Raw genomic sequence first — 13030 nt, forward strand, 5'->3', positions numbered from 1 at the left:
GATCACTGACTACAGTGATCAATTGGCAGGGATTACATTTTACTAAGATCTGATTTTTTTTTTTAACCCCTGAGGGTTAATTCTTTTTTTTTTTAACCCTCAGGGGTTCAATTTATTTAATTAATTAATTTAAATATTTTAAAATTATAAATTTAGCTAGCTGGGGAGGGTGGAAGTTAGTGGGGAATTGGGGGATTTAGTATTACGCTAACTAGGGGTTAACGTTAAAAAAAGTTTAAAAATACGCTTTAAAAAGTTAAAAAATTAAGTTAAAAAAAAAGTTTTAATAACATTTAAGTAAAAAATGTAAAAAAATAAACCCTTTACCCAGTCCAAATAAAAATTAACCCCTTCCCTGCCAGTCGATCACTGCCTACAGTGATCAAAATACAGATCACAGTATTATACTGTTCTAATTTTTTTTTTAACCCCTGACGATTAACTTTTATTTATTTTTTAACCCTCAGGGGTTAAATTTATTTAATTAACTAATTTAAATATTGTATAATTAAATATTTTGCTAGCTGGGGTGGGTGGGAGTTATGGGAAAATGGGGAATTTACTGTTAGTGCTGCTTACTGCTAGTTAGGGGTTAACGTAAAAAAAAAGCTTAGAAAAATGTTAAATCTGTAAAAAAAAGTTTTACGAAAGTTTAGGAAACTTTAAAAAAATGAATAATCAAAACAAAAGTTTAAAAAATAGTTTTAAAAAGTAAAAAAAGTTTTAAAAAGTAAAAAAATACATTTAATAACGCTCATTACCACTACACCTGGTACAAGCTAGCGGAAAAATGATCCCACGCTAAGGTTCAAAATATGCCTTTTGAAATACCCTGGGATTTCTTCTTTAAGAAATGGTATGGCTTTATGGGGTATTTGGTTTATATAGCCTGGTAAAATACTCTAAAATGGGACATGGGCACAGCGTAAAAATTTAAAGTTTGAAAAAAAATGGAATGGCTGTGTCCCAAATGTGCCCCTCCGATGTCCACATATACCTGGCAAAGGTACATACGGGGGTATTTTTGTACTCAGCAGACATAGCTGAGCAACATATGAAGTATTATACAGTGGTAGTACACATAAGGTTTGCAAAATATACTGTGCAAACTCACTTTGTGTGTCAAAAAGGCAGAAAAAACGCTTATTACCACTACACCTGGTACAAGCTAGCGGAAAAATGATCCCACGCTAAGGTTCAAAATATGCCTTTTGAAATACCCTGGGATGTCTTCTTTAAGAAATGGTATGGCTTTATGGGGTATTTGGATTATATAGCCTGGTAAAATACTCTAAAATGGGACATGGGCACAGCGTAAAAATTCAAAATTTGAAAAAAAATGGAATGGCTCTGTCCCAAATGTGCCCCTCCGATGTCCACATATACCTGGCAAAGGTACATACGGGGGTATTTTTGTACTCAGCAGACATAGCTGAGCAACATATGAAGTATTATACAATGGTAGTACACATAAGGTTTGCAAAATATACTGTGCAAACGCACTTTGTGTGTCAAAAAGGCAGAAAAAACGCTTATTACCACTACACCTGGTACAAGCTAGCGGAAAAATGATCCCACGCTAAGGTTCAAAATATGCCTTTTGAAATACCCTGGGGTGTCTACTTTAAGAAATGGTAGGCCTTTGTGGGGTAGTTTGAATTTAAAACCTGCAAAGATGCTTGGAAATTGCACATAGGCCCGGCGTCAAAATTCAAAGTTCGGTCAAAACTGATATGGCTTGGTCTCCTATATGGCACTGTAGCTTCACAAAATAGTGCCATAGACATACAATGGGGGTGTCCTTTTACTCAGAAGACTTAGCTGAGCATAATTTGGGGGGTTTGAACTTAGTGGCACACATGAAATATACAAAATGCCCAGCAAAAATGCAATCCGTATGTAAAAAATGCACAAAATTATTTTTTACCACATACTTTGGCATGTAATGGTAAAAAAATGGGGGCATGTTAAGGCACAATATGCACCTTATGAGATACCCTGGAGTGTCTTCTTTTACAAATGGTAGGCCTTTGTGGGGTGTTTTGAACAGTCAAACTGTTATAATACCCCAAATGGAAGCATAGGCTCATTAAATCCGTCTCTCAAAATTCTACTGTGAATACTGAAAAGGACAGGTCTCCTGTATGGCACTGTAGCTTCACGAAATAGTGCCATAGACATACAATGGGGGTGTCCTTTTACTCAGAAGACTTAGCTGAGCATAATTTGGGGGGTTTGAACTTAGTGGCACACATGAAATATACAAAATGCCCAGCAAAAATGCAATCCGTATGTAAAATATGCACAAAATTATTTTTTACCACATACTTTGGCATGTAATGGTAAAAAAATGGGGGCATGTTAAGGCACAATATGCACCTTACGAGATACCCTGGAGTGTCTACTTTTACAAATGGTAGGCCTTTGTGGGGTTTTTTTGAACAGTCAAACTACTATAAAACCCCAAATGGAAGCATAGGCTCATTAAATCCGTCTCTCAAAATTCTACTGTGAATACTGAAAAGGACAGGTCTCCTATATGGCACTGTAGCTTCACGAAATAGTGCCAAAGACATACAATGGGGGTACCGTTGTACTCAGCAGAAGTAACTGAACACATAATAAAACTTTGTACAGGAATAGCACACACCAAATTTACAAAATACACATGAGAAGTTCTTTGTTATAAGTTTGTGTGCGAAAACCCCCAAAAAACACAATTTTACTCCAATATTTAGCAGAGGTTGGCGGTAAAATGGCTACGTAGAAAGTGTCAAAACAACCTTAGGTAAATAGCCTGTGGTGTCTGCTTTATATAAATATATACTTTTGTGTGGCAATTTTGTTTTCTTTTATGGCTATTAGGCTTACAAGACAAACATACCAAATTCTAAAATCGCTCCACATAAAAAGTTTATTTTACTCCTTGTGCTTTGTGACCTGTAACTACCAAAAAAACTGAAAATCCCAGACACATTATATATTCTGTAATTCAGAACAACTAAATGAATTTATTTTTAATTACTTTCCTTAACCTGCACTAATTATGTACACATTATTATTGCAAAAACTGTAAAAAAAACACACAAAAATTCATTTTTTTGCATATTTCTGTATTTTTTTTATAATAAATAAGCATTTATATATACATGTGTTACATCAAATTAAAGCCCTTTCTGTCCTTTAAAAAACGGTATATAATATGTGTCGGTGCAATAAATTAGTAAAATGCAAATTGCAGTTGAACGCAAATAGCAAAAAATGCAAAAAATGCCGTTGTCATTAAGTGAAAGACAAGCTTCTGAAGCTCTGTCCTTAAGGGGTTAACATACTAATGTCAACAAACATTTCCTTTTTTGTTTTTCTTTAGAAATTACTGGATTCATTTAAAATTATATTGCAATCCAATTTGCACAATATTTTCCTAGTAGACAAGTTGAATTGCACTAATACAATTTGACCACTAGAGGGGGCAAAGTGATCAGTGTTTAGTAAATCAACAGTTAACAGGAAACATTGTCATTTTTTTTAACCTATGCAATGATAGTTCAATTAACCTTTAGTTGACCGTGTGTTAAGCAATTCTGTCATGTCATAGCATCCCGGCATGCCGTCTGTCATAAAAAAAGGCTAATTTACTACTTTTATTGGTTATATTTCATACTTTATGGGTCAGGATTTGTCAATTAAAACTTGTGCCATAGGGTTGTCTATCAAGCGGTGTGTTGAGTCAAAATCTGGCAAAGAAATGGTCAAGAAAATGAACACACAGTAAAGCAAACACACACACGCACAATCTTCTTCAGTTGTTCAAATTGCCCGCTTGTAATTGTAGTTATTGACTGATCCAAATTATTCAATTTATTTTATATATTTATTTGTAGACAATGAAGAAAATGACTTCTGTTTTAAGGGAATTCCCTAACTTTTATTTTGTATAATTTCATAGCCAAACCAGGGGATGAACTGAAAGTGGAACAAGCTGTGAAGGATTTCAGATCTTTAAGCTTACCCATAATGAGGAATACAGGAGGGACCCCAACCAATACATTCAACCCTGCCACTGAGAAACCGGATCAACCTCCAGTCAAGAAAGACAATGTTGATATATTGGTAAGGTGCCTTCACTTCTATCAGAGAAAATTGGATATTGTAACAGCTCATTGTAATTTACATTTGATGGAACATAATTGTTGGATGCGGGGTATGCTTAATTCATGAGATGTCAGGAACAAGTGGATCACTTGTAGTTAAATGCTCTTTAATGTTCTAGCCAAATATGTTGCATCGTGGACTTGTCATGGACTGAATATATTCCATTGTTGTTTTGGCACAAACTTAACTTATTCAAATAATTCACTTCTGTGGCCAGCAGTGGGCTGAATAGAAGGTAATATGTAAGTATTTGCTTTGACAAATCAATATCAGACTTATCTCTGATGCAGGGGCTGTAGTGTGGGGAAGGTAATAGGGGCTGCAGTGGGGGGATATGCGCTATAGTAGGGCGTTTGGGGCTGTAGTGGGGAGATAGGGTCTCTAATATGGGAATAGGGGCTATAGTGTTGAGATAGGGGCTTTAATGGGGGAATAGGGGCTTTAGTGGAAGAAAAGGGGCTGTATTGTGGGGGAGGTAATAGGGGATGTAGAGGGGATATTGGAGATGTAGTAGGGGTGGCTGTAGTAGAGGGGAAGGTGGGAGATAGGCTGAAATGGGGAATAGGGTCTGTAGTGTTGCATAGATTGATGGTTGTAACTGGAAAATAGGGGCTGTAGTAGTGGGGTAGGGTCTTTAGTGGGAGACTAAGCTGTATTGGTAGGGAAGAGCTGTAGTGGGGTTTGGGAAAGGGGGCTGTAGTGGTAGGGTAGGAGCTGTAATAGTGGAATAGGAGCTGTAGTGGGCGTATAGGGACTGTAGTGGTGGGGTAGGGGCTGTAGTGTGGGAATATAAGCTGTATTGGTGTCTAGGGGCTATAATGGGGGTTGAGGACTGTATTGGGGGAATAGTGTCTGTAGTGGGAGTGCAGGAATGTAATGTAGGAATATGGGCTGTAATGGGGGTTTAGGTGCAAACAGGGCCGGCCTTAGGGGTGTGCGAGCTGTGCGGCCGCACAGGGCGCCATGGACCAGGGGGCGCCCTGTGGCTGACACAGCTCGCACTTTCTCCTAGTGACAGCCTGTGAAGGAGAGCTCAGAGCTCTCCCCTAATACAGGCTGCGCTGTGTAGCGTGGCCGCGCTCCGCCCCCCTGCCTCTTAATGCTGCCCTCACTGAGAGTCCCCAGACTCCCCACTCGGATCTCAGTGAGAGAAAGGGGGCGGGGTTAAACGCTGATTGGAGGCGGAGCTACATGGGAAGCGGGGCGGAGCTACAGGCAGGCGAACCCTCTGGTAAGTTAGGGGAAGCAGGAAGGAGTTCCTGTTCCCCCATCTACCACCACACTGCCCCCTGCTCCCCCCTACCCTAACTGTGCCCCCTGCTCCCTACCTACTCTAACTGTGCCCCCTGCTCCTCCCTACCCTAACTGTGCCCCCTGATCCCCACCTACTCTAACTGTGCCCCCTGCTCCCCACCTACTCTAACTGTGCCCCCTGCTCCCCCCTACCCTAACTGTGCCCCCTGCTCCCCACCTACTCTAACTGTGCCCCCTGCTCCCCCTACCCTAACTGTGCTCCCTGCTCCCCCCTACCCTAACTGTGCCCCCTGCTCCCCACCTACTCTAACTGTGCCCCCTGCTTCCCCACCTACCCTAACTGTGCCCCCTGCCCACCACCTACCCTAACTGTGCCCCCTGCCCACCACCTACCCTAACTGTGCTCCCTGCTCCCCCCTACCCTAACTGTGCCCCCTGCTCCCCACCTACTCTAACTGTGCCCCCTGCTTCCCCACCTACCCTAACTGTGCCCCCTTCCCACCACCTACCCTAACTGTGCCTCCTGCTCCCCACCTACCCTAACTGTGCCCCATGCTCCCCACCTACTCTAACTGTGCCCCCTGCTCCCCCTACCCTAACTGTGCTCCCTGCTCCCCCCTACCCTAACTGTGCCCCCTGCTCCCCACCTACTCTAACTGTGCCCCCTGCTTCCCCACCTACCCTAACTGTGCCCCCTGCCCACCACCTACCCTAACTGTGCCCCCTGCCCACCACCTACCCTAACTGTGCTCCCTGCTCCCCCCTACCCTAACTGTGCCCCCTGCTCCCCACCTACTCTAACTGTGCCCCCTGCTTCCCCACCTACCCTAACTGTGCCCCCTTCCCACCACCTACCCTAACTGTGCCTCCTGCTCCCCACCTACCCTAACTGTGCCTCCTGCTCCCCACCTACCCTAACTGCGCCCCCTGCCCACCACCTACCCTAACTGTGCCTCCTGCTCCCCACCTACCCTAACTGTGCCCCCTGCTTCCCCACCTACCCTAACTGTGCCCATTGCTCCCCCACCTATCCACTGTGCCCTAGCTACCATAACTGTGCCCCTTGCTCTTCCACCTACCCACTGTGCCCCTTGCTTCCCCACCTACCCGCTGTGCCCCCTGCTCCGCCAGCTACCCACTGTGCCCCCTGCTTCCCCACCTAGCCTAACTGTGCCCCTGCTCCCCCCCGCTGCACACAGTGCCCCTCCTCCCCACCTATCCTAACTGTGCCCCCTGCCCCCCACCTAGCCTATCAGTGCCCCTGCTCCCCCAGCTACCTACAGTTCCCCTTGCTCCCCCAGCTACCACCACTGTGCCCCCTCTCCCCCAGCTACTACCACTGTGCCCTTTCTCCCCCAGCTACTACCACTGTGCCCCCTCTCCCCCAGCTACCCTCTGTGCCCCTGCTCCTCCACCTTCCTACTGTGCATCTGCTCCCCCAGTTACCCACTGTGACCCTGCTCTCCAACCTACAACTACACTACCCCTGCTCCCCCAGTTACCCACTGTGCCCCTGCTCTCCTACCTATCACTACACTACCCCTTCTCCCCCACTGTGCCCCATGTTCCCCCACCCACCACTACTTTACCTCTGCTCCCCCACCTACCAATACACTACCCTTGCTCCCACAGCTACCACCACTGTGCCACCTGGTCCCCCACCTACCACCACTGTGCCCCCTGATCCCCCACCTACCACCACTGTGCCCCCTGATCCCCTACCTACCACTACACTGCCCCTGCTCCCCCAGCTACCACTACACTACACACCTATTGACACACACCGTACATGGATAAAGGGGTATGATGGGGGGGGGGGGGGGGCGCTGTGAAGATTTTTTGCACAGGGCGCCTTAGGGCCTAAGGCCGGCCCTGGGTGCAAAGGAAACATTACTTTAAAAAACAATATATATATATATATATATATATATATATATATATTATTTTTTTTAAAAGCAACTAAATAAAGTTATTCCCCCTCCTTGTGGTTTTCATTGGGCAGGGAGGGAGGAATCCCTTGGTATAGTGATCCCATGATGGCCGGGTATGCGCAACAGCCTTCATTTTAAATTAGAGTACAGCCCTGACCAGAAGGCCCCAAAGTAGTAGCATGGCAGGGCAGGGCCTCTCATAGGCCCTCTCCCTGAGCATTGCCTCAGTGCTCGTATAGTCAGTCCGTTCTGACCTTGACTTTAACCATGAATGTTTTTGTTATATTTTCCTGTATTTTATTGGCCTGTGGCCTTCTTGGTCTCAGAGCACGTTATTCCAGCATTTAGTAAGCTTGAGCAGCACTCTCCCATTTTCCATTGGCCTTTCCTGAGTAGGGACACATACAGAATGACACACGTCATGAGACGGAGTGGGCAGTGCTTATTAAATCAGTGGATCCAGTGTTCTTTTTACACTGATTGGGTGTTGGGCCGCCTTTGGCCTTCATTCTCAAGAACAATGAGCAGATAGCGGCATAAAATAAATGTAATGTAGGCTTCCTCACTGTTTCATACACAGATACATCTGTGACTAATGTCCAACTTACCTCTTGTTTCACACTTTCTCTTAGATGTGACCTTTTTTTTTTTTTTATCTACGGTCCACTCAGAGTTTGAACTCTTAGCGCAAACAGAGTTTAGAAGATAATAATCACTCCTGTTACTCAGCTAATCCCAACAATGTCTAGATTTCTGCTGAGTAAACATTTATAGGGGTCATTACTGTCTGGGTTTTATAGGGTCATTACTGTCTGGGTTTTTTTTTGTTTTTGTTTTTGCTTTTAAATAAAATCATTCTACTTAATGGATAATATTTTTTTCCCTCTCAGTTTAATTAACAGGTAATATTTAATGCACTTGTCTGTAATAAATGTGATCCATCCAAACATGTTCTGTAACAAATTTTGAGAACTTACCTGGGTATGTTTTACGTATACTATTTTAAACGACTTTTTGGTGGTAGTTAACACTAAATTACTAATCAGTGTGGGTTATAGGAGAGTGCGGAAGGACCCACCTATGGGGTACCTGGTGGGAAATCTCTCGACAGCCGCCATTTTGTTGGTTGTTTATTACGATTAAAGGTGGCTGGATAGAAAGATGTTGCCTACGACTGTAGGAACTGTTATTTTCTTATTTATCTTTAATTGTTCCTATTTATCTCTATGTGATCACTTGTTGGTATTTATTTTTATTCTCTTAATGCATTTTCTTCAACAACAGCTTTGGATTATGTTCATGGGTGTTGCACTGTCGGTTCGGTACAATTCTCACAATACCATACAACTATATTATTATTTTTTACTTATAATGGCCACTTTTAGTACACAGGGAAAAAAAGATAATCGTGTCATTGTATAGTAACTGGACTCTACTGGTAACTTGGTAATTAGAAGCTGTATGTTATAAAAGATTTATATGAGCAGGTTCATTCATTTTAAATTAGGCGTTGTGCATGTTCAAACCTAGTGCAATAAGAGGTCGATACCAAATTGTAGTGATAACTATACTGACATTTTATAAACTGGTCTGCATCATTATATCACATAAAAACCTCTGCTTTGCTTCTCTGGGAACAGTAATTTAGATTGGAGGGACAGAATGCTGTGACATTATGTACTCACGCACAAGAACCAAAAAAAGTATTTTAGAATAGGTGGGCTATTGGAATTGGGGTTAAAGGATTACTCCAACCCTTTCTGCTTTTTATTTCTTTTAACTTGTAATGTCTTATTTAGGTTCCCTGAAGAATTTTTTTTTGTAGCAAACATTAAAGAAATAACAAAAGTGGAACAGAAAATAAAAAATGGGAATTTCCATCCACGAATACATAATCAAAACATTACAATTACTTTGCTAAATTAGACAACAATATAAACAACAATGCATAAATATGCATACAATAATTTGTACAAGGTATAACAATACTTAGAAATATATGCAAACAAACAAAATATGTGAACACAACTCCAGTGGAAACAGTGATTAATAAGCAAAAAATGGAGCTTCCCTGTGTTAGGTGAAGTATCCAGAAAAGGTCCCCAAAGACTTCCTCTTGTCTTCAGCATACATACAAAATAGAGTAGGGGATTATCTGCTAAATACAGATCAAATGGAAAAACATAGCGTTTAACTGTGTGAGAGTAAATGAGGATGTATAGTTAACAATTGGCCACTCACAAATTATAAGATGTAAAAAAGCCTTGAGTGTAATCCTTTTCTTCAATATTTTCTATGTTCATCTTCACACTCCCATCAGTAGTTAGGAATATTTGCTCAAAAGAGAAAATATATGGAAAATAAAGTGCAATTCCAGAGTAAAGTAAAAAAAAGAGATTTAATAACTTACATATCAGTTAAAAACAATAAGCATATCACCACTGGGCGTCCTACGCGTTTCGTCCTAAGATGGGACTTCCTCAGGGACTTGGTGCATCAATGACAGCAAAAACAAGTTTACATCTTAGAATTTGTGAGTGGCCAATTGTTAACTATACATCCTCATTTACTCTCACACAGTTAAACGCTATGTTTTTCCATTTGATCTGTATTTAGCAGATAATCCCCTACTATATTTTGTATAACAATACTTAGTCATGGTTATAACTGATAACGTGCATAAAGTTGTAAATCGGGTATAGATCGAAATCACAGAGAATATGTTTTTTTTTAACATTAGCTTCCCAACTGTTTCAACAGACTGTCAAGTGGTCCATTGACAAGATGTCTGTCTAAGAGCCATTTCATGATTTTTGTTATTTAACACTAGGCACAGAACCTCCTTAATAGATGGATTTCCAGTACATAACATAGAAACATAGAATGTGACGGCAGATAAGAACCATTCGGCCCATCTAGTCTGCCCAGTTTTCTAAATACTTTCATTAGTCCCTGGCATTATCTCATAGTTAGGATAGCCCTATGCCTACCCCATGCATGCTTAAACTCCCTCTCTGTGTTAACCTCTACCACTTCAGCTGGAAGGCTATTCCATGCATCCACTACCCTCTCAGTAAAGTAATACTTCCTGATATTATTTTTAAACCTTTGTCCCTCTAATTTAAGACTATGTCCTCTTGTTGTGGTAGTTTTTCTTATTTTAAATATAGTCTCCTCCTTTACTGTATTGATTCCCTTTATGTACCTAGGTACAGATTGTGTAACGGCTATCAAAATGTGGCCTATTGTGATCGAAGTGATATTATCAGGACATTTTTTGAACAGGCTTAATTCTGGTGATAATACCATGATTAGTTAATTTTTACAATTAATAAATGAATATCTCACCAACATTTCTGAGGTTTGGGACAATGCCACCAGATGTGGGATAAAGAGCCTTTTATACATTATATGCAATGTGGATGGAGTACTTGCGATAGACAATTTTGTAATGGTTTTCCAAATGATTGCAGCATTGTGTCACTATTTTCAGAGCAGGTAAGATACTAGAACAGATGGGCCAAGCTTTTCTATAAGAGTAGCACAAACAGACAGTGTGTTTGAGTCCGAGAGATACATTTTCTCCAGATTAGAGTTGGCTAATTTATTAAATCTCTGATCCAGATCAAAAAGATTAAAGCACTCCTGTAATTTACAAGAAATCATATTTTAGTATGGAATGAAAGTCATCTAAAGCATATTTTGCTTTAAAAGCAGCAGTGGCCATGTTGGTAGGAGTTACCCTTTAAGATCCACAGAGTTGTGACATTTATTTATTTATTTAGTTAATTTTCGTAAAAGCTTTGCAAAACAGCTGATACTTAGAGTATCCGTTTAAAGGGACACTATAGTCACCAGAACCACTACAGCTTAATGTAGTGGTACTGGTGTCTATAGACTATGCCTGCATGCTTTTCAATGTAAGACGTCTAGTGACAGCCAATAGAGATGCTTCCTAGTCCAGTGATGCACAGTTTGCAGCACCTACGTTCAGCATTTCCATTCTCCTTATGGGGGCTCTGAAAGTTCCAAGTAGAGATACATTAATTCAATGCATCACTATGAGAAGATGCTAATTTGGCATATTGCTGCTCATGCATAATAGCCTTCCAATGCTTTTTCTATCATGGATGAGGGACCAGTCGGAAGCAAGTCGTATCAAGTCCGGCGTGACGTAGGAATAAAGGTGAGTGAAAACACCTTTCCTAAGTCATCTAAGGGTGGCCAGAGACCTAAATAGTTAGTTAAACTCTATAATGTCTGGAATACATGTTTGTATTCCTGACACTTTAATGTTCCTTTATGTCTGATCAGGCTCAATAATATATGCTTAAAATGTGATACTTCTTAATAAGGAAATAAAGACACTCTTCCCTCTGGAATGTATCACTGCACAACAAGTATAGCAACAAATGTAACAACTCTGTGTAGGTGTGATTACAGCAATTTTCTCTTTCCTCTCGTGAAAAGTAAAAATATCAGAAACACATGCTCAATTACAAAACATACAGTACTTGCATAACATTTTTTTCTGGGTGATTATTCCAGCAATGTGGGCAGAAAAGCAAAAAATAAAAATATTTGCAAACGTCTCTAACTTGGCTGTTTTACAAACTGAACGATTTTTGCCGAAAAATTACTACTCTATTGTCAATTCATAATTTCCACAATTTGTCTCTTAATGAATTAAATACTAATCTATACTCAGTAGGGGGTTCAACAAGAGGTCCCCTTCTCTAACTTTTGGCCTGTGGGGACGAGAGTAATATCTGATGGTGAGATAGAGCAGTGGTCTTCAACCACTGGTCCGCGGACCGGTGACAGTCTGCAAGAATTTATTGCCGGTCCGCAAAAGCTTTCAGATCAGAGGTTTCCCTCTCCGATCTGCCAGCACTGTAATGCTGCAGCCGGCAGAGGAAGAAGGAAGAGAGGACACGGGGGAGCTCTAACCTGCAGCTCTGTTGGGTTCTTCTCTCGCGAGTTCGGAGCGTTGCCACGATTACCATGCCAATGCTCCGAATCTAGCAAGAGTGAGGCTGCTAGAGTTCACTCTCACCTCTGGGACCACCAGGGCTTCCCTACTGGATAACCAGGGATTGCAGGGAATGTCCCCCTTCCCAGGCAAAGGTAAGCAGGGAGAGGGGATCAAAATGATTGTTTTGTTTTTTCTAATAAAAAAAATATATATACATTTATTAATCTACCCTCCAACCCCACAGACCCACAATCATTCTCCCCTATACACACACACTGCCCCACATACACACACACACACACAGTCCCCCATATACACTGCCCCACACACACACAGCCCTCCCCCCCCCACACACACACACACTGACCCCCATACGCACACACATTGCCCCGATACACACACACACACTGCACTCCTAGCACATACCATTGGCTTTTATTTCTGTCTGACGCTGGTCCACAAAATATTTCTCCTCTTTTTGCCGGGCCTCGGGTGCTAAAAGGTTGCAGACCACTGAGATAGAGGGTTCCCAAGCCTCTAGCACAGGGATAGGCAACCTTCTGCACTCCAGATGTTATGGACTACATCTCCCAGAAGGCCCTTACTGCCACAATTCCGGCAAAGTATCATGGGAGATGTAGTCCACAAGAACTTGAGTTCTGAAGGTTGCCTACCCCAGCGGGCCTAGCTCAATAATTGTAGGACAAGGAAGGTA

At 41.8% G+C, this 13030-nt stretch overlaps 1 protein-coding gene across 2 annotated transcripts in view; it reads left to right on the plus strand.

Moving 5' to 3' along the window:
- PLEKHG5 (pleckstrin homology and RhoGEF domain containing G5) overlaps positions 1-13030 on the plus strand; it is a 336555-nt gene that overhangs the window by 271416 nt on the left and 52109 nt on the right. For both annotated transcript variants that reach the window (XM_063436446.1, XM_063436447.1), the window contains one exon: positions 3950-4113. In XM_063436446.1, coding sequence (XP_063292516.1) covers positions 3950-4113 — 164 coding nt within the window. The remainder of the gene's footprint in view (positions 1-3949; positions 4114-13030) is intronic.

The sequence above is a fragment of the Pelobates fuscus genome, chromosome 11 (genome assembly GCF_036172605.1).
Source record: "Pelobates fuscus isolate aPelFus1 chromosome 11, aPelFus1.pri, whole genome shotgun sequence".
In the NCBI taxonomy this organism is placed as follows: Eukaryota; Metazoa; Chordata; class Amphibia; order Anura; family Pelobatidae; genus Pelobates; species Pelobates fuscus.